Raw genomic sequence first — 22,754 nt, forward strand, 5'->3', positions numbered from 1 at the left:
ATTTTTTTATGTTTTTTTTACATGGTATAATATGACTTTTTTCAACATACTATACTATGACTTTTTTTTCCACATGCTATATTATAGCATACTATAGAGTATAGTATATGTAGCATAGATGGCCTAAAGACACTTTTTAAACATATTTCAGACATATTAGTTCAACAATTTCTCAAAACATACATACTAATAATAAATACACCGACATCCCATGTTTATTGTCAAAATTGCTGAAATATTTATTGAATTGAAAGACTTTATGTCAACTCAAATAAGACATTTTTAAAACCTTTAAAAAAAACATACTGGGGAGGGGACGACATACATTTTGCTGATACAAGAAAGAAAGAAAGTGAAGAAAGTGCTTTTTTTTCTCTTTTCGTGTGTTGAAACTAGAACATTCTTGTATTCCTGAGACCTTTGACCTCTCCACAGCTCTGTGATGAGTTTAAAGGGCCTCTGGTAAAACGCCTTCACCTTCTGCTTCCTGTTTTCAGTCTTTTATTCCTGTCGTGACATCACTGTATGAGCCCTGATTTATCTGTCCATGTAAAAAATATGAAGGACTTCTGACTCTGATATTTACAATAGTAGCGGCTGCTCGCCAACCTACCATCCCGGGGACACTCAAAGGCGTTGATGAGGATTCACCTTTTTCTTAAAATAATCCAGTGCTGCTTGTTGGTCTGTTTGAATTGGAGAATTTAAAAAAATGACAGAAATTTAAAATGTATTCCTATTTAAAGACCATAAAACCTATTTGTTCCCCAATAAACGTGATTATATGAAGAGTTCTGATCCAAAGTGCAACGACAATGTTGTTTTAATTCCTCCTGGTTGCCACTAGAGGTCAGCAAAGGTCGTGGATCACTTATTGTTCACACACAGTTATGTTAGACAATACTTTTTTTTATTATTAAAATCTTAAATTACAATTTGTGCATTTAATATGCTTAGTTTCGCCCCCGGAATTCAGTAATTCATGCTTAAAATATGTAATCTTTGCCCTGAAATTAATGACATATTTAATTTATCTTGAACTAAGAGACAGTAAATGGATATGCTTTTCCGTTAAAGACAACTTTGTGTCATAGAATCCAAAACCTGGAAAGGAAAGGGTCCTTTAATCCAATAGAAGTTGATGCTTTGGTTCAGAACTCTTCATGTGAAATAAAACTGATTTAAACATTTCAGACCAACGTGCAGGTAAAAAAAAACATTGCGTGTAAAATCTGTTTCAGTCTGGTGTGAATCCTTTACTTCTAATATAATCTATAATCATATATTTCTATTTTTCCATAATATGCTTGACGTGAGTGTGTTTCACTCAAGATAATACAATGCTTTATTGTTTTTTTTATATTAGCAAATATTCAAGAGCAAAACATTCTTGAATGTCTCGTCATATACTTCTAAAAGAGAAAACAAAATAAATTAAATCAGTTTCTTTTTGTACATACTTACATGATATGAATTTGTATTGTTTCGCTTCAGTCAAAGCATGTTTGTACGGAACAAATAAACGGAGTTAAAGGCTGCAGCTGGTAGCTATTAGCACACTGATGTCCCGCTGAGATGGGACGGACGGTTCAGAAAATAAAGAATTTAAAAAAAAATGAACGCTTACAAAACAAAAAACAAAGCTAGCATGAAACAAACATGTAGTACCTCATCGTAAAGTTGAAGGACAGCTGCGATTCGCCCCCCCTCAGACCCACACCCTCGTATCAAAACATATCTCGCTCTTTGTAATTGGTTGATATCGTAAAATATCATTTTTGCCACAGTTTGTTTTGCTTTAGTGTAAATATCCTTTTCAAAAAATAGCCTAAACTTTTTCAAGGACATGTTAAAAAACTAAACGAAAAAAAACAAAACAAAAAAAAACAAGCAACTTCAGCAAATACTTAACAGGAAAATATTAAAGTGAGCCACACGCAATTTAAAAGCCAGAATCTTTGTTAACGATTGTCCTCTTCCGCCTCTGGGATGCACGATTGCCACTTTTCGGTAAACAGTCGGAGGAGACACATAGGAGAACTTTCTTGCTCTGGATGGGTTTGGCTGCACTTCCTCTCAGGCTTGAGTGCAAATCTTGCCTCCTCCAAATTAAAACCACGGCCTGAACGCTAATAACCGAAACATAACCACTGGATTTTGGGAGCTAGTTGGTAGCAGCACATCGCCTGGGGGTAAGCGCTGCCTGAGAAATACAGGGCAAAAAAGTCGACTAACTTCTTGTGCCTCGGACTCCGGTTTTATTCTTTTAAGTCTTAGAAGCAAACCGTCTTTGCATCTTCCTAAATAATCTTTCATCCAACTCCATATTGTCCACCAGGGGGCGTTACATGTTGTAGGCCACGTAGATGGGGTCCAACTGGTCGGCCAGGAAGCCGTCGCGCAAGTGCATGCGCTGTTTCTCGCCGCGGGAGTTGATGGGGATGACGCCGATGTCTACCACCACCACCACGCCCACGATCAGGTAGTGCTCCTCCAGGACAACATTGGTGACCAGGGGGACCAGGTCCAGGGCCTCGTGCTCCGAGCCGTCCAGCTCCACCACCACCACCAACAGGTTGGTCCATGTGAACACCGCGCTGGAGGGACAGGAGAAGAAGAGAAAAATATGACACGAGTCCCTTCAGGATCTCACAGGGTTATTTTGTGATCGCCCGAAAATTTGTGGTAATTTTTTTGCATTACTTTAAAAAAAAAAAATCATAGTATATGTTGAAAAAATTACAAAAAGTCATAGTATGATAATGTCAAAAAAAAAAAATCATAGTATGATAATGTCGAAAAAAAAAAAAGTCATAGTATGATAATGTCGAAAAAAAAAAATCATAGTATGATAATGTCGAAAAAAATAAATATGATAATGTCGAAAAAAAAAAAAATCATAGTATGATGTCGAAAAAAACAACAAAATTAAGTATAATATGTTGAAAAATAAAAAAGTCATAGTATAGCATGTCAAAAAAGTTCTAAAATAGTGTTAGTATAGAATGTTGAAAAGTAACAAAACATTCATAGTATAGTATGTTGAAAAAGTAATTCATAAAGTAAAAAAAAGTCATAGTATAATATGCCGATAAATAAATCAATAAGTCATAGTAAAGTATGTCGAAAAAATAAGTCATAATATAACATGTTGAAAAAGTCACAAAAAATCATAGTATAGTATGTTGTAAAAATAGTCATAGAAAAATAAAGTTATAAAAACGTCATAGTATAGCATGTCGAAAAACTAAAAAAGTCATTGTATAGTATGTCAAAAAAAGTCATAGTATAGTATGTCGAATTTAAAAAAAAAAAGAATACTTAGTATGTCAAAAAAAAAGAAAAAAAAGTCATAGTATGGCGAGAAAAAGTCATATGTGAAAAAAATTAAAAAGTCATAGTATATTATGTCGAAAAACAAAATGTATAGTATGTCAAGAAAATGAATAATTCAGTATGTTGAAAAAAAGTCATATTATAGTTTGTCAAAAAAAGTTCCAAAATAGTCTTAGTATAGTATGTCGAGAAAACTCATCAAAAAAATCATAGTATAATATGTTGAAAAATTCAGTATAGTATAATGAAAAAAAAAGAAAAATATCGCAAAAGTCCTAAAAAAGCCATAGTATGCCAAGAATTTTTTTTTTTTTTACATATGTATAGCATGTAAAAAAAGAAAAAGTCCTAGCACAGTATGTCAAAAAGTCCTAAAAAAGTCATAGTAAAGCAGTTCCAAAGAAATGAAATATTAATAGTATAGTATGTCATAAAGTAGTCATGAAGTTATAATTTAGTATGTGACTTTTTCATCATAGTATAGTATGTCGAAAAGTCATAAAAAGTAATTTAAAAGTCACAGTAGGTGAAAAAAATTAATAGAAAAAATGCCATCATTTGCATGGAAACATTACCACAAATTAGTCATTACAGTTTTCTTTGTGTAGTCCTGATGTCATGATGTCTCATGATGTCATGATGCCATGATGTCATGATGTCATGATGCCATGTCATGATGTCTCATGATGTCATGATGTCTCATGATGTCTCATGATGTCTCATGATGTCATGATGTCACGATGTCATGATGTCTCATGATGTCTCATGATGTCATGATGTCATGATGTCACGATGTCATGATGTCTCATGTTAGCGTGTTGCCGTTACTCACCATTCTGTGATGCTCTTGTGCGTCCTGATGACGGAGGTCTCGATGTCAATGGGGTGGTAACGCATCCCTCTCAGCTCCATGGCTTCCTCCAGAGCACCGACCACGTACAGGGCGTCATGACGCTCTACACACACACACACACACACACACACACGCGCACACACACACACACACAAGTTAAATACATTTGTAACTTTGTTTTCTGACAGCAACTTCATGACAAAATGTTTTGTAAATAAAAATTAGAGAATACTATTTGTGTATTGTGTTATTTCACATGAGGTAGGGGTTTGACGGACGCAGGTGAAGGCGTCACCTTCTCCCCCTACCTCTGTAATTTTATTTAATTTATTTTTTTTACCTACAATACGCCGTCGCAGTAATCTGCATGAGAAATAAATAAAAGAAATACATATATATATAATAATAATCTGCTTATAGTAATAAATTTGCCCCGGACAGACGTGATCACGATAAGCGGTTTCCACTGATTTATAGTCATAAAGATAAACTCGGTTGATTTAAGGACTGAGCTGTTGGTACATGCAGCCCTTATGGTTAAAACGGATATAGATTTATGAAGATTGGTAATGACATTTTTGGATTCAAGCAACATATTTACTACTATTATTCCGTGTTTAAGCATCTGACTACATTAATACAAAAGATATAAACAAATAGGACTGCAGTGAGTCAGATTCATCAGAGAGGAAAATCCTCTCTGAGAGCATCACGTAACTCTCCGGTGAAAACCAGACTAATGGATTCCTTCAAGATTGGCAGCACTTAAAATCCGCCCTGAAGCGGTTTAATCCTGCTCTCTGTTATATGAGAACATTAAAAGGTCAGTGTCGGCCCCATCGATCAATCACACGTTCACCAGTATTCTACCAACGGATCATTTCGTCCTCACCTCCGCTGGCGTCGGTCAGTTCGGTCCGGCGGAGGAAGCCCAGGTATCCGGTTCGAGCCCAGACGGTTTGCGTGTCTCCGAAGCTGAGTCTGGAGTTGAAATGGTCCGACTGCAGCGCCTCGTCTCCGTAGACGGTGAAGTAACCGCTGGCGTTGTGGCCGCTTTGCACCCAGATCTACAAACATACAGAGTCAGCTGTTACACCACATGGAGCAGGTGGAGCTCTCTACTGCTCTAATATCTAATGTGTAAAAGAGGGAAACTGACTCCTATAAAGAGGACATGATGAGATATCAATTCATTTATCAGTTACATTTTCAATCAATCAATGACTTGCTTATGTCCAGAAAATGTCATACAAAAAGGACGAATCCCATCAAAAACGGATGACGGGAACTTGTGATTTGAGCATATTCTTTATGCTAAATGAGGGTTTCTGGATCAATATCTGTCATTGTTTCGTGTTGTTAATTGATTTACAATAATAAATATATACATACATTTGCATAAAGCAGCATATTTGTCCACTCCCATGTTGATAAGAGGATTAAATACTTGACACTTGATACTTGAACAGATAAAAAATGTGAGATTAATCGTGATTAAATACTTTAATCGATTGACAGCCTTAATATTTTCTAAATATTAAAAAACTAACAGGTTATTTTTTCTGGGAATGATTGAATAAGTGACTTCAACAGTTACATTTTGATCACTTTAATCAGATTAAGGTTGTAAACCTTAGCGGTATTAATCTCAGTTTGTCCACATCTTTTTTTTCAGACATTTTTCGGATCTTTTTTTCAGACTTTCTTTTCAGAAATTTTTCAGATCTTTTTTTTCTAGACTTTTTTTTCAGACATTTTTCCGATCTTTTTTTTCAGACATTTTTCAAATCTTTTTTTTCAGACTTTTTTTTCAGACATTTTTCAGATCTTTTTTTCAGACTTTTTTTTCAGACATTTTTTTCAGAAATTTTTCAAATCTTTTTTTTCAGACTTTCTTTTCAGAAATTTTTCCGATCTTTTTTTTCTAGACTTTTTCTTCAGACATTTTTCCGATCTTTTTTTTCAGACTTTTTTTTCCGATCTTTTTTTTCAGACTTTTTTTTCAGACATTTTTCAGATCTTTTTTTTCAGACTTTTTTTTCCAGACATTTTTCAGATCTTTTTTTTTCAGACTTTTTTGCAATCATTTTTCAAATCTTTTTTTAACGGTACTAATCTCAGTTTGCCCACATCTTTTTTTTCAGAAATTTTCCAGATCTTTTTTTTCCAGACTTTTTTTTCAGACATTTTTCAGATCTTTTTTTTTTAGACTTTTTTTTCAGACATTTTTCAAATATTTTTTTTAAATTTTTTTTTCAGACATTTTTCAAATATTTTTTTTCAGACTTTTTTTTCAGAAATTTTTCAGATCTTTTTTTTCAGACTTCTTTTTCAGAAATTTTTCAGATCTTTTTTTTCAGACTTTTTTTGCAATCATTTTTCAAATATTTTTTTAGCGGTACTAATCTCAGTTTGCCCACATCTTTTTTTTCAGACATTTTTCAGATCTTTTTTTTCAGACTTTTTTTCAGACATTTTTCAAATCTTTTTTTTCAGAAATTTTTCAGATCTTTTTTTTCAGACATTTTCCAGATCTTTTTTTCCAGACTTTTTTTTCAGAAATTTTTCAGATCTTTTTTTTCTAGACATTTTTCCGATCTTTTTTTTCAGACATTTTTCAAATCTTTTTTTTCAGACTTTTTTTTCAGACATTTTTCAGATCTTTTTTTTCAGACATTTTTTTCAGACATTTTTCAAATCTTTTTTTTCAGACTTTTTTTTCAGACATTTTTCCGATCTTTTTTTTCAGACTTTTTTTTCAGAAATTTTTCAGATCTTTTTTTTCAGACTTTTTTTTCAGACATTTTTCAGATCTTTTTTTTCAGACTTTTTTTTCCAGACATTTTTCAGATCTTTTTTTTTCAGACTTTTTTGCAATCATTTTTCAAATCTTTTTTTAACGGTACTAATCTCAGTTTGCCCACATCTTTTTTTTCAGAAATTTTCCAGATCTTTTTTTTCCAGACTTTTTTTTCAGACATTTTTCAGATCTTTTTTTTCAGACTTTTTTTTGCAATCATTTTTCAAATCTTTTTTTAGCGGTACTAATCTCAGTTTGCCCACATCTTTTTTTTCAGACATTTTTCAGATCTTTTTTTTCAGACTTTTTTTCAGACATTTTTCAAATTTTTTTTTTCAGAAATTTTTCAGATCTTTTTTTTCAGACATTTTCCAGATCTTTTTTTCCAGACTTTTTTTTCAGAAATTTTTCAGATCTTTTTTTTCTAGACATTTTTCCGATCTTTTTTTTCAGACATTTTTCAAATCTTTTTTTTCAGACTTTTTTTTCAGACATTTTTCAGATCTTTTTTTTCAGACATTTTTCAGATCTTTTTTTTCAGACATTTTCCAGATCTTTTTTTCCAGACTTTTTTTTCAGAAATTTTTCAGATCTTTTTTTTCTAGACATTTTTCCGATCTTTTTTTTCAGACATTTTTCAAATCTTTTTTTTCAGACTTTTTTTTCAGACATTTTTCAGATCTTTTTTTTCAGACATTTTTTTCAGACATTTTTCAAATCTTTTTTTTCAGACTTTTTTTTCAGACATTTTTCAGATCTTTTTTTTCAGACATTTTTTTCAGACATTTTTCAAATCTTTTTTTTCAGACTTTTTTTTCAGACATTTTTCCGATCTTTTTTTTCAGAAATTTTTCAGATCTTTTTTTTCAGACTTTTTTTTCAGACATTTTTCAGATCTTTTTTTTCAGACTTTTTTTTCCAGACATTTTTCAGATCTTTTTTTTTCAGACTTTTTTGCAATCATTTTTCAAATCTTTTTTTAACGGTACTAATCTCAGTTTGCCCACATCTTTTTTTTCAGAAATTTTCCAGATCTTTTTTTTCCAGACTTTTTTTTCAGACATTTTTCAGATCTTTTTTTTCAGACTTTTTTTTGCAATCATTTTTCAAATCTTTTTTTAGCGGTACTAATCTCAGTTTGCCCACATCTTTTTTTTCAGACATTTTTCAGATCTTTTTTTCAGACTTTTTTTGTCCGACACATTCGAGTGTGGTAACAGAGGTGAGTCAGAACTAAACAGGGAAGTACAAAACCTTTTTCTAGTAATAAGTACTGTAGTCCTCTGACAGTCTGCTGTCATGATCTTTGTTTGTGTAAAAAGTGCTTTGCAGACAAACCTCGCCCAGATGTGACTCTCCCATTGGTCCCTTGGTCTCTGGGTTGGCGATGATGATTCGGACTCCCGGCAGGATCTGTTCAGAAACCAGAGACCAATCATCAACATTTAAATTATTCAAACATTTGAACTACAGGGACAAACAAAAAACAAAAAAACACCTCACCTTCCCAGACTCCATCAGCGGCAGGCTGTGAGGCGACCCCCTCTCTACTAGTCTGACCCTGGAAAGGAAAAACAAAACCATGAAATCTGTTAACTGAACAACATTAACACAGATTCAAGGAAACAACATTGTTTTAATTAAAGGGGACAGAAGCGAACATAACAGGAACTCCAATAAGGAACACATAAGCCCCTTTTCCATACACCTGCTGGCTCGGCTTGCATCTCCATTACAACAGGGCTACCTGCTTGTGGGCGTGTGTAACCATGGCTGTGACTAGTAGTGAAAGGAGCGGCTGTAAAATGGTGATAAACACATTTCATTTCCTATATTCTTCACATTAAAAGTGCCCCGTTATTTTCTCTGTTGGTACTCTTCCTCCCTGAAGTATTAGTAGACTTGTTTTTATTGCTGCTAACAAAAACTCTGCTAATTCAGTGTTGAACACATTTGACTGAACGTCTTTCTTTCTCTGGTCTCCTGCACAGACATGAGTCGATTCTCGCAACACGCGCTTGTTTGAGTGTCACTTTAGCCTGAGTCCGAAGATGGTCGATCTCGGGCGGGACTCCGGATGGAAACGCAAATCAACGCAGCATGGTTTGATTCGGCGCGGCCAAAAGTGTCAACTACAACTAATGTATGTCCTGCTATAATATTTTATCTGTAAATTAGGGCTGTCAACCGATTAAATTATTTAATTGCGATTAATCGCATCATTGTTTATAGTTAATTGCGATAAACTGCACATTTTTTATTTGTTCAAAATGAACCTTAAAGGGAGATTTGTCAAGTATTTAATACTCTTATCAACATGGGAGTGGACAAATATGCTGCTTTATGCAAATGTATGTATATATGTATTATTGTAAATCAATTAACAACACAATCATAACATGTCAAACTGCAGCCCAACAGGCAACAACAGCTGTCAGTGTGTCAGTGTGCTGACTTGACTATGACTTGCCCCAAACTGCATGTGATTATCATAAAGTGAGCATGTCTGTAAAGGGGAGACTCGTGGGTACCCATAGAACCCATTTACATTCACTGATCTGGAGGTCAGAGGTCAAGGCACCCCTTTGAGAATGGACATGACAGTTAAAGAATTTAGTGGCGTAAAGATGAATTTGCGTTAATGCGTTATTATCACGTTAACTTTGACAGCCCGACTGTAAATACCATTAACTTTTTTTTTGTTGTTAAATATTTGTAATTTCTTTCAACTTTTTAAAAATGTATATATTTTATTTTCTGTATCTTTTTGCAGTTTTCTGCAGTTTTTAATTGTTCCTTCTCTTCTCAGAATAAAATAATTTCATATTTCACTGTTTGTAGTTTTAGGATCAAAAACACTTTGACGTGTCGATAGTGATATCTCTGTTCCTGTACATCACAGCCCAAAAGTGAATCTGTAAATACATCATCTGAGAAGAAATTACAAAGGATGTTGGAGAAAACCAATAATTATACTTTTATCCTAACAGCTAAAAATAAAATAAAATATTGATCCTCAAAAGGAACGTGACGGAAGCGGTCGGTCAGATTATAAACGTCTCTGGTAGGAACAGGCCGGCTTAAATCAACAGTGATTACATGTAATCATGTTCACTGACAGTTATATTTAAACACAGCGGGACTGAGCAGCCTCGCTGCTTCGTGAACTGTGACTTCTCTGGAGGAAAATGACAGCAGAGCGGTCGCAGGCTGAAGGACATAATGATCTGCTGGATCAGAGAACAGGAAGCTGAAGTCCCTCCAGACACACTGGGAAACTATTGTTAAACAGCTCCCGACGGTTTCTGCTCTGAGCTGGTGTCTATCGGAGCTGATTTGGGTCTCAGTATTGTTCCTTTAATCCCACCGGACCACCTTGTCAGGAGATATTTGAATAAATTTCAAGTCTAGCTCGTCCTCGCCGAGTCGTTGTCCGTCTCTGTTGCCTGGAAACTGACAGCTTCACCGCCTAGAAAGATGAAATCTGACACTAATGTTGAACCCTCGCGGCGATTTTCAAATCTCCATTCGGTTCATAAAGTCACATTTCTCTCCCCTGAAAGCCTGGCGAAACAAATTCTGGAGATTCCCGAAGCTGCTATTTACGGTGTCACCCAGCATGACATGTGACTCAGACTGGGTTTGATGGGTTTTAAGTGCCTCAAATCGTCATATTGTCTTGAAGAAACTTTTCAGCTTCTCATTATATTCAAACTTTTTACTATCAGCCAGGAGCGACGGTTCTTAGCTGTAGAACAAGTCGTGTTCAAGTTTTACTGAGCACTTTATATATTCTGTCAGTGTTTGCTGAGCTGCATGCTCTCCATTCACAAACACTCGGCTGCTTCACATTCATGAAGCTGAAGCTGCCCAGAAGAGGCTGCAACAGGACGAGAAAACCCCACGAGGCCCAACACAAAATGTTGTGGGCACAGAATATGTTTAATGGATGAAAACAGATCCATGAGAAAATACAAGACGATACCTGAGCAGTGTTTTCAACAGGATTTTATGAGGCTGTGGTGGGGGGACCTTGGACCCTCTAGGGGGGTCCAGGGTCATCTTAATGCCTACCTACCATACACTAGGAGACTTTGAAAAGACTTTTAAAGTGTGACACCCTCTCACATCTAAAGACAGATTTTAGTCACAGAATATAATATTTTGTAAAGACTGGGGATCTTACAGATCACTATTTACAAGACTACAACTAGATTCCTTTAGAGATGATGTCACATCCTGCTCCTGGAGGAGATTTACAAGAAGAAAAACTGTTGAGAAAGAAGTGGAAAGAAATTGCTGCAGCCCTCGAAATCTGTTTTTCCGATAAAATCAAACAAGTTTAATATTATCGTAAGGTCAATGACGTGAAAACATCGTCAACAGCCAATAGGAGCGCTCTCTGCAGCGCCAAACAGGAAGCAGCAAACGGGGTAGAAAGTAACCATGGAGGAACTGGTGGAGTTGTGGAGGGAACAAGAGCGTCTCTTTGACGTGTCCTCCCATTAGTACCACGATAGAGTGGAGACGGAAAACAGCTGTATAGCATGAAGCATACTCACTGCAGCTTTTGTCCGTCTCCACTCTATCATGGTACAAATGAGAGGACGCGTCAAAGAGGCGCTCTTGTTCACTCCACAACTCCACCAGTTCTACCCTGCTTCCTGTTTGGTGCTGGAGAGAGCTCACCTTTTGGTTGTTGACAATGTTCGCATCATTGAACTTACAATAACACTAAACTTGTTTGATTTTATCGGAACGTCAAGACGAGACTGACTAAAGACGAGACTGACCAAAGACAGCTTGGACTGAGTTTTATGACCACCTTACACTAAACGTTCGAGATCACGGGAACGCGCCGCAACAAAACTCTCCTGATTTTAACCCGACATTGGAGATATGTCTGCGACAGTAAAATCACTTGAAAAGTCATTTGGTGTGAAGTCAATCTGGGGAACTTTGAGAGCAAAATGATGAGGCTAGATCCATGAAGATATACAATCACAGTTCTCAGTTACAAAACAATGAATCAGTTCATTGAGATGTGGTTGGTTTAACTCACCTGTCGTGCCGTAGCGCCCTCATATCAACAAACACCGTCGTGGGGTCGGGTCCTGAGGTGCCCTGAGAAACCAACAACAACAGGATCACACAGTGTCCTTTAATACAGATACTACCATTGTACCACTGCAGGACAAAGACGTCTTCTACTACTACTACTACTACTACTACTCCTACCAGTGGAGGCTACTGCTCGTGCATTAGTGCTCACAGAGACAAGCTTTCCCTTCACAGCAGAGGGAAAAGCTTTGAGCTTTAGAACAAAGACGGGATCCCACAAACAACGTTTTACAAGATGGAAGGGAGAACAATGTGGGACAGACGGCAGCGGGATGGTTTTTTATTAAAGGAAATCAGCAAAACAAAACAAATTAAAATAAAAAATATATATTAACCCAACATTTAAAAAAAAAGCTTTCTAAATTCAGATTGATCGACATGCAAACAAAAAGTCTTTTAGAGGAAAGAAAAGAGGGAAAAGTGATACAAAGCCAAAGAAAGATGGAAGAAAGGGGTGATGATGACGTAGCTGAGTGATTACATCAAGAATATAAACACAAACGTCTATGAAATATGATTTGACTTATGTGTGGTCAACGCATCCTGTAGATGTGTTGACTGTGTGAGAGTGAAAACTTCAAATCAAGTCAGAGAAAAAGAAAGAGATAGAGACCCCCGCTCCGACCTCTCTCTTCCTCCACCATCCCTCCATCCCCCTCTTCTCTCTCAGAGGTGATTAAAGACCTTTGCAGAGGGAAACTGTACACAGAGCCCACCACCGGACACACAGCGGCATGCTGGGAGTCAGAAGCCCACACACCCAGAGCACAACATGGCAGAGAGCATCATCTCCACAGACTAGCTAAATCTACTGCTTCTCTAACTCTGAAACTCCACCAGCACAATAATATTCATTTACTGTTATATTAATATTAATATTTATTTAATGTTATGATTTGCGCATATTGTTTTATGCTAAATGCAGTACCTGTGAGGGTTTCTGGACAATATCTGTCATTGTTTTGTGTTGTTAATTGATTTATATTCATTTATTTATTTATCTATCTATTTATTTATTTTTTATCCATTCCATTTTTTCTTTTCCATTTTAATATTTATTTTTATATTTTTTATTTTCCATTCTTATTTTTATATGTATTTTTTATTTTCCATTTTTTCATATTTATTTTTTCCTTTTTCCTTTAAATTTGTTATATTTATTTATTTATCTATTTATATATTGTATTATACATAAGTAAGTACATATACTACATATACATATACATTATATATAAGTACCTGTGAGGGTTTCTGGATCAATATCTGTCATTGTTTTGTGTTGTTAATTGATTTACAATAATAAATATATACATACATTTGCATAAAGCAGCATATTTGTCCACTCCCATGTTGATAAAAGTATTAAATACTTGACAAATCTCCCTTAAAGGTACATTTCGAACAGATAAAAATGTGCGTTTAATTTGCGAATAATCGTGATTAAATATTTTAATCGATTGACAGCCCTATTTTATACTACTTCTTTCCACATATGTGGTAGAACTCCTCAACACCTGTTAACACACTTTGTAAAATTGGTGGAGTTTCCCTTTAAGATCTCAAAGTTCATCAAAGTTTAAGCAAATGTATTTTTTTATCTTTGACAGGGCAGTGATTCCACTGAAATGCTGATGTGACCAGACACTAACTTTTAGTGACTCCAAACCGACTGCAGCTCCTGTCATATGTGGATACTCAAAATAATCCCTAAAAACTGAGATCGAAATCCAGTTGATGAGTGATGTGCTGACAAGCAGTGGGGTGGAGGTGGTGGTGGTTGGGTGGGGGGGGACTGATGGTGGTTCCCTACCTGGTCGGCAAGCTTTCCCAGCCTGTGAGGCTACAGCAGCAGAGAGGGGTGGAGGAGGAGGAGGTAAGGAGGGAGGTAAGGAGGGAGGTAAGGAGGGAGGTAAGGAGGGAGGGAGGGCGGAGACAAAACCAAGTATGAGATATGTGGCGGGGTTATGATTAAAACAAGGAAGGAGGACGAAAGGAAGAAAAATGTCAAAATGGAAAACTCAAAGAAACAAAACAAGCAGTCAGGACTGAAAGAACTGTTCAGCCAAATGTTAGTTTAGTCATTTAAAGCTGCTAGAAAGAGTTCTGTTATTCCTATCACAGAGCAGTCATTCAATATGCCGTGTAATATTAGTTGTATTAGTTGTAATATTAGTGTATATTGACTCCGTGCAGTTAGAAATCACTGTACAGCTGATTATTTAAAAATCTGAAATAACATTTCTTTACATGTCTTTTAAAAAGGGCATCATATCTTACCATCAATATCTATAAAATGGTCAGCATTTACAGAAACTTGTAAATAACTTTAAATGAAGAGCAGATTTTGTTCTTTTTAAGAAGTAGCAAAAGGGAGAAAAAAAACTATTTGACATTAATATATGAACTTGGGTAATAAGATGATTTGATCCACTTAAGGTTGCAAATCATAGCTGAGATGTAAAAGCAAATGATCAGCTTGAAATGGAACGATGACGCTGAACCAGAGAGACATGCAGAGAAGAAGCTGAATGTCTCAAGAACTGCTTTGTTTGGATGAAAGAAGAGAAAATGACTGGGGCTTGAATTTGGATGTTTTACTGCAACTTATCTCTCTGTAAACTTGTTATCTAGTTACCAACAAACATATCACTGACTTAATACCCTGCATCTGCAAGAAGAAGTACTTTTGGTCATTCTTGCATTGACATCCATGTATTTCTTTACACTTCAAAGCCAGAAATGAACAGGCTTAAAGTGAGCAGGAGAGGAAAATCCTTTAACTGATAATACTTTTAAACCATTCTGTCTCAATCTCTTTTTTAGAGGGGGTAAATACACAATATACAACATGTAAATACAACAGTTTTGGAGTATTAGGAAGTAGCATTTTCTCTTTGACAGCTAAGTTATCAGTTTCCCCACCTCTCACGTTGGTACTACAGTAAGCGAGGCTGAACACATCCTCTGACTCTGGATAAGAGAGACTTTCTTGCACCTTGCAGACGATGCAATGTACTCGACAACAAAACAAAACTACTACAGACTGGATTCACAGCTATAAACACAAACGCAGCTGGTCGTCATTTACAAACTAATCCACAGTTAAGTGGAGTTGGTGTTGTCTTTATTTAAGTATAAAGGAGATAATAAGCTTTTAACTGTAATTTACCTTTGAGGCTAATAGACAGACATAAAAGCAGCTAGTTTCTCAAATGTAAATAGTGAATCCAGCCACGGTGTCACACCAAAGGAAAGTCCTGAGTCTCTGGAAGCAGAGGAATCCAGGAGCAAAGAGGTGAACGTCTGACTGACCTGCAGGCAGATCGCCAGGTTGACCCGGCAGCCGAAGGAGGTGCTGACGGCTCGAGGGTGGAGTCCCAGGTCCTTGAAGAGTTTGGAGAAGGACTGCGTCAGGGCCGTCCGGGGACGCTCCTCCGCTACAACCACACAGGTCCTCACGCGAGACAAGTCCAACCCTCGAGACTGAAGGAGGATGCAGAACGAGTTGTTGTTGTCTGACATTTAATATCTGTGATCCGTTCCCTTTTATCTTTGCATGCCACTTAAAGAAGACCTTTTGTGCTTTTTCCCTTTCCTTTAGTGTGATATATACAGTTTTTTTGTGCATGTAAAAGGTCTGCAAAGTTACAAAGCCCAGTGTCAACGCCAAAGGGAGCTACTCTCCCTCACAGAAACACAGGAGCTCAAACAGAGCGTTTCAGACAGAGGGTGAAAAGAGGTGCTGCAGCACTGCCGGTATGCATGTTTGAACGCTAAAGCATGTAAACATGTTCTAGTAAAAACCCAAAATACAAGTATGCACCTGAAAATAAGCACAACAGGTCCTCTTTAAATTTTTTGTGAGTGTACAAGTGTTCAATATGAATACTTGTCGAGACACAGCGTCCCCTTTACCTTCAGAGAGTCGGTCTGCAGGCCGAGGCCCTTGGTGCAGAGCTCCATGACGCTGTAGGAGCAGAAAGTGTCGCGGACTTTGTACTGACTGACGGCCGACAGCCAGAGAGCCGGGTTCACCTCCAGCTCGGACGGAGGGATCAGGATGGACTGGTGACCTGAGTACACACTGCAGAGAGAAACCAGACGAGAGAACAGCTGAGCATGGAGGGATTATGTCGAGGATGATGGAAATAAATGTAGAAATGTATGTAGAGTTTAACATGCTAGCCATTGCTAGTACCGGTGGACACGTTGAAGCTAAAACAAAGTGTTAAAGTGTAACTTCTGTATTTCTCAACCCTATTTTCCCATGGTTTGGTATCTAACTGACTAACAGTCCAGTTTTGAGGGACAGCAGCTGCTCACAGGCTGCAATATGGTGCTATTGGGGCAAGCTGGCACCGTTATTTACGTCCACTAAAAGTGCTTGTTTTTACCATGACAGGCTCCGATTGTTATTATAAGTGTCTGACAACATTACGGAAAGAGTCTCGCTCAAGCAGAAGTCTCGTTCTGAAATCTGCCGAGGCGACGTGTTGCCGGAAGACAACAGTGGAAGACATCACACACACGGTGTACAGAAAGCGTAGCTTAGTGTTTCCTACAAGATTTTCAATGTCACGGCTGAATATTTAGAGGATTTGGACGATGTGGATGAAGTGTTTGAATTCGATGGCCGTCTGTATTTATGTGAGCCAGATTACAGCGTACGGATATTCAGATTTCGCAACGAGACTTCTCCTTGAGCCAGACTTGGACTCAATAACAAGGTTCAAGGTTCTTCATTTGTCTTTTGTCAGTTCCAGCAAAGCAGTCATTTGCAATGAAAATCTTTGGTCTCGGGTTCCTTCAACAATGCTCATAAAATATGTAAAAATAAAAGGAGAAATCACACAAGTAACTGTAAAAGCAAAATGATTATCTACGGCATAAAATAGTGCATTTAAAATAAATGTAACTATAAGTAAATATAAAATAGTAATTAAATGTAAATTTGTAATTTTGTTGACGACAGTATTTCAGATGGGAAGACTGAATGTAAAACAGGATGTAGTATGTATATGCATGATGAGAATTACTGTATGTACAGAGAAGTAATATACAGTATATGTATATATACACAGAGGTGTAACAGTTCGTAAAACAGTATGTAAAGTAAATAAAGGTAAATAATGATGAGCTCAGGAGCTGAAGAGTTCAGCAGTCTTATGATGCTAACAAACAGACTGGATCGAGCGAAAGGTAAGAAAAGTGTTTTATTTCCCTGTAGGATTCTTTCCATAATGTTGTCAGACACTTATAATAATAATCAATTTCAGCAATTTTAGTGATCGTAACGTTACATCGACGCTGCTCACTTGCCCTCGCAGCTTGTTTCGCGGCTGCCGGTTACAGCGTTCTCTCTCAATACTGGATCAATTTCAGAAAATGTTGTTCCCATTAGTCACAAAAACATGGGAAAATAGGGTTGAAAAACACCAAAGTGACCCTTTAAGATACTCTTCAAAACGTCCTCTTCGACCTGCTTTCACCCTTTCTCCTGCATCGACCCTCCCTGACTAGAATGAGTATTAAAGTAAAACTAAATTGAGCTTTTTTCATCTGGATTCACATTTGCGTTTGTTTGTCTGACCTGCAAAGGCACCAGAGGACGAAGCCCAGGCCGCAGTACGGGTCCAGGCAGATGGCGACCTCCCTGGACGGGTAAAGCTCACACTGCAGCTTGATGGAGCGGCAGAAGGCACTGGTGGCTGTGTGAGACATCTAAACAGCAGAAAACAGAAAACAGTCATTCGTGCATGCAGTAGATCCAAGATCGACTCTTTCTAGAAAGAAATAATGATTTTAGTTTACTAGCATCAACAAGTGTGGATATTCTCATTGGTGTGTGAACTTGAAAAGAGAAACAGAACAAGCATCTTCAGCCTCATACACACACAAAGAAAATCTAAAATTTGGACTCAGGACCTCCTGTCCGTCCTGCTGGAGCTAAAAACGATTAATTAACTAGAGATATGTCCACAGCGCATCGATTAGCATAACAAAACTCTGGGTGCAGCAGTGACCAGATAAATTGTCCGCCTTGTTTTCCTCATTGTGTTTTGGCACCGGCGCTGCCCGTCGTAGCGTTTAATACCCCAGCATTGACTGATTTTGCTCATTAAGTACGGTGATTAAACATAATGGACAGGCAATTTAGCAGCACATGAGGAAATATGCTGGCATTGTTTCCTCCTGCCCGGCTTTTTCCTCTTTAGCTGATTAGTGTGTGTTTCTCAAAGCGTTCATTAATGAGGCTTTTGTGTTTTTTTTATATTGTGATTATGATGCTGAAATGACGAAACAACGGTCGCTGATGGTGTGAACATTGTCAGAAGGATTATCTGGTGGCACACAGAATACGATACAATGACCAGCAATGGAGAACCATTTTACAGCTGTCTGTTTAACAAAGATATATTAGATCAAATCTTGTTAGGGATGTTCAAAAGGGGTAAGAAGTGAGGTTTATAGTGTAGTTTACAATGTAGCTGTGGGAGCAGGGTCGGAAATTAGCACCCGCCAAATGACAGCGGAGGGTGAAATCATCAGGCCATCCACAACTTTGGCAGACAGGTAAAACGCTAGTGATGGGAAGAGCGTCTGTCTCCACAGTGTTGAGTGTTTGATGGTTATTTATTTGTGCTATAGAATGTAAACGCTGTGAAACAATCAGAAAATTAAAGCTGCAAGCAGCGATGAATGGGCCCTCCTGCTCAGTACATACGTGTGTCATACTAGATCCTAAACAAAAATCTTTATTTATGAAATATGTTAATGCACAAGCGCAAATTCGCAATAGTGTAACCACGTAGTACGTGCATGCATCCATGCGTGTATGCATTCACACATGTTGCAAACACTTGACCTTGTGTGTGTGCGCGTGTGTGTGTGTGTGTACCTTGACTCCAGCGAGCATGCCGGTGGTGGAGACACTGAAGTCCAGGTAGGCCAGGGTGTCGGGGTTGGACGGTTTATAAAGCAGAGGAGGTTTCTTCTTTGGCAAATCGTCTAAAAAAGAAAAATCAACCTGCTGCTTCAGTTTACAGTAAATGTACAATACACAAACAAACACATCTCCATGCATTCAGGATTAGTATGATTTTTATCTGATTTGTTTTTTTATACTATTACATTTAATGTTTGTCTCTATTTTTTTTTCTCACTGTTTTGGCATTTCTGCTGATTACCGTCTATTAAACAACGTGAGCTCTATCAGCATATCGTGAGCATATTTTTTATGCTAAATGCAGTACCTGTGAGGGTTTCTGGACAATATCTGTCATTGTTTTGTGTTGTTAATTGATTTCCAATAATAAATATATACACACATTTACATAAAGCAGCATATTTGCCCACTCCCATGTTGATAAGAGTATTAAATACTTGACAAATCTACATTTTGAACAGATAAAAATCGTGTTTAACCATGGACAATCATGCAATTAAATATTTGAATCGATTGACAGCCCTAATATCTATCTTTGTGAGAACCTGTGCTTGTGTGTGTGTGTGTGTGTGTGTGTGTGTGTGTGTGTGTGTGTACCTGTGTCCAGGACGGGGGGCCAGGTTCGGACGTCCACGGCGGCCGAGGCTTCCTTTGACCTCAGCAGTTTAGAGATGAGCTGTGTGGTCATCACGCACACCGACCGGCTCACCTGCACGACACGATACAGACAACTGAAAACCTGACAGAAGAACCAGTGAAAGAAACACCACAGTACATTCTATCACGCGTTATCCCAAAGCTTCACTTTAAATCGCCCGATGGAACAAAACGGTTAAATTCAACTGCTTGTGAGATTTATAGTGAAGTAGCTGCAGCTCTGACCTCCTACACCGCCTCCTGCCAGCTCTCTTAAAAGATGAACGAGGCTCGTCGTTATTCACGACTCACATTCATTCACTCTCTTATTTTTCCAGACTGCTGGCTAGTTTCCCGGTTACAGCGAGCTGTCGAATCCTTTGCCCCTCCACTCCATCTTTCTCTGGTTTTCACTCCGTCTTTTTATTTTCATGAGTTGAACATGAGCGACTTCTATTTGTATTGTGAATTCACGGCTATAAAGCTGATTTTTGGGTTGAATTTGTTTAAATTTAACCATTTTTTACAACTCAAGAACTCCTCCAAAATCCCACATTAAGACTCCAACACCTTGAGAAACACCATAGAAAAAGACATGCTGTGATTTGGTATCAAAAACTTTTGACATTCTGTAAGAATTGCATTTTTCATTGATTGGATGGCGAGCACTTCTGTTGTGTAAACTGCTCAGAAACCCCCTTATTGTCAATCTAGATAGGAAAGCCATCCATCCTCTGAATGCTCTAGGTCTCTAGTCTGATCCGTCCATCCTCTGAATGCTCTAGGTCTCTAGTTTGATCCATCCATCCTCTGAATGCTCTAGGTCTCTAGTTTGATCCATCCATCCTCTGAATGCTCTAGGTCTCTAGTTTGTGGCTGTAAAGTTTCATGAGGCTGTGATTATCCTAGAGGTCCCCACAGGTCATTTTATACAGTGAGGTCAAGTTTACATGAATACAGTTGGGCTCACTGGATCCACAAGAGTCTCAGCTTTACAGTGAGACCCAGTTTATGTAATTCCAAAACTATTTAAGATGCTCTTAAGAAGTCATAAATAATCTGTAAGAGTGTTTTTACCTCCACGATCATCTTGACGGTGGGCAGCGTGGTGGCGATGTTCTGCGGGTGAGGCGGTCGCACCGTGATCGGCACGCAACCGGCGTAAAGGCAGCCGTAAAACGCCACGATGAGGTCGATACCTAGAGGAAGAGGAGGGAGGAGGGAGAAAGGAAGAGGAGGGAAGGGGGATGAGGAAGAAGAAGGAGATGTGGATGGAGATGGTAAGGAAAGGGAGAGGAATGGAAAAGTGTAAGGTAGCAACAAGGACAAGGATGAAGGGAGCGAGGAGAGAGCAAGGTAGAGGGAGGAGGATAGAGGGAAAAGGGAAGAGGAGTAGGGAAAGAGGATGGAGAGGGAGGAGAGAAGGGAAGATAAGAGAGGAAGAGAAAGAAGAAGACAGAGGGGTTATAAAAGAGAGCAGGAGGGAGGGAAGATGAGAATGGAAGAAGAGGAAAAGTGAGGTGAGATGGGGGAGGGCATAAATGCACAAGAAAGGGAAGAAGGAGGGGAGACAAGGGAAGGAGGGATGTAAGGGAGGGAAGTGAGGAGAGATGGGAGGAAGAGGAGGAGAAGGTGGAAGAATGAAGGAAAGTAAAACAGAGAAGGGGAAAGGAGAGAAGAAATCGTCACACATACACACTGAGAGGCCGGGAGGTTAAGTATTGAGCGGCGGACTCTGGAGGCGTTTAATTGAATGCTGCTTTAAGACAATCTCCTCGTGTCGGGGAATTCGTCCTGCATGGCTGCGTCCGTCCTGCCCTGACGGACGCGAGGCTCCGTGTCTCTGAGGGAAATTATAATTCTTTCCGTTCTCCTTCATTTCCCCCCGCTGGCGCTCTCTTCGATCCGACGGCTCTGAATGTCTGTCCTGTCCTTCCTCATTTCAAAACATCTGTCCTTGTTTATTATCATGTAAACTTGATTACACTGACCATTCTCCAAAAAGGCCACTATTATATAGTGATGCAGACTTTTCAAATCAATCAGCCCTGTCCTTCTTTACAGAACATGTCATATAATCCCATGTAGGTCTCGTCATTCGATTGTGTGTCTAACTCCGCTGCCGGCTGAGGGGCGGAGCAACAATGTGTGACGCACTTTACGGCCCCGCTGACACATGTTTATAACTAACAAGCGCCACTTTTATGAACTAGTCAAATGACCACGACAAACAGTATAATGTCTGTTCTATCCCTTTCTATTTCTATGACTGAAACTGATATCTGATACCCGATACATGCAAAACACTGAGGCATGGAGCTGTGTGTTTACCTGGAGGGTAGACCAGTGCCACGTGGTCTCCGTCCTGTAGGTGGCCCCGTTCAGCCAGCATGCCGGCGATCTTCTCTGCCCTCTTGTGCAGCTGAACACAAGTCAGAGAGCTGGCTATCGTACCCTGGATGAGGTCACACACACACACACACACACACACACACACACACACACACACACACAGAGAGAGAGAAAGATGATTGACACATTCAATCAGCCGTGTGTATCAGCAGATGTCATGTCACATTTTCCGTCGCAGCATCTCGGTGCTGAACAGCTGTAAACAAAACCAGTGGATCATATTGCCATTATGCAAACTAACACAGCCGTCATACAGAGCCAAATCACACTCAATCTCATTTACAAAATGCATCACAACAGTAACTATTCTTTTTGTTTATTCTGGGATGCTGTACAACAATCTATCCAGTGAACAAACAAATGAATAAATATGTCATAGATTATTTCTTTCTCTGCAAAACAAAAAAGCAGTGTTGCAACACAGGGAAAGGGATCTGGCATTGTTCATAACTCATATTACAGTGAGATGAATATGGGTTTTCAGGGCTTGATTGAGTTTAAAGTCCCCATGAAAAGAAAAATACATTTTCCCAGTTTTAATCCTGTGTTAATTGTTCAATTATCTCTTTTTATATTGCCAAATATATGTAAAAAAAAAACAATATCAGAGTATTTTTACATCAAAGTCCCATCTTTTCTCTTCCTGTAAA

The 22,754-nt window shown here is 38.1% G+C and overlaps 1 protein-coding gene across 9 annotated transcripts in view; it reads right to left on the bottom strand.

The window, feature by feature from the left end:
• Positions 1–214: 214 nt before the first annotated feature.
• The window catches only part of LOC141776438 (disco-interacting protein 2 homolog C), a 214,947-nt gene continuing 192,407 nt past the window's right edge, over positions 215–22,754 (bottom strand). For 7 of the 9 annotated variants that reach the window (XM_074650041.1, XM_074650042.1, XM_074650040.1 and 4 more), the window contains exons 25-38: positions 22,024–22,147; positions 20,770–20,891; positions 19,654–19,765; positions 19,009–19,118; positions 17,701–17,831; positions 16,026–16,194; positions 15,423–15,593; positions 13,921–13,950; positions 12,052–12,113; positions 8,493–8,550; positions 8,328–8,402; positions 5,082–5,256; positions 4,169–4,292; positions 215–2,597 (exon numbers count right to left, since the gene is read on the bottom strand). In XM_074650041.1, the coding sequence (XP_074506142.1) occupies positions 2,345–2,597; positions 4,169–4,292; positions 5,082–5,256; positions 8,328–8,402; positions 8,493–8,550; positions 12,052–12,113; positions 13,921–13,950; positions 15,423–15,593; positions 16,026–16,194; positions 17,701–17,831; positions 19,009–19,118; positions 19,654–19,765; positions 20,770–20,891; positions 22,024–22,147 (1,716 nt within the window). In that variant the 3' untranslated portion in view covers positions 215–2,344. The remainder of the gene's footprint in view (positions 2,598–4,168; positions 4,293–5,081; positions 5,257–8,327; positions 8,403–8,492; positions 8,551–12,051; positions 12,114–13,920; positions 13,951–15,422; positions 15,594–16,025; positions 16,195–17,700; positions 17,832–19,008; positions 19,119–19,653; positions 19,766–20,769; positions 20,892–22,023; positions 22,148–22,754) is intronic. The other 2 variants (XM_074650044.1, XM_074650043.1) reach the window with 1 other exon arrangement.

This window comes from Sebastes fasciatus, chromosome 11, assembly GCF_043250625.1.
Source record: "Sebastes fasciatus isolate fSebFas1 chromosome 11, fSebFas1.pri, whole genome shotgun sequence".
In the NCBI taxonomy this organism is placed as follows: domain Eukaryota; kingdom Metazoa; phylum Chordata; class Actinopteri; order Perciformes; family Sebastidae; genus Sebastes; species Sebastes fasciatus.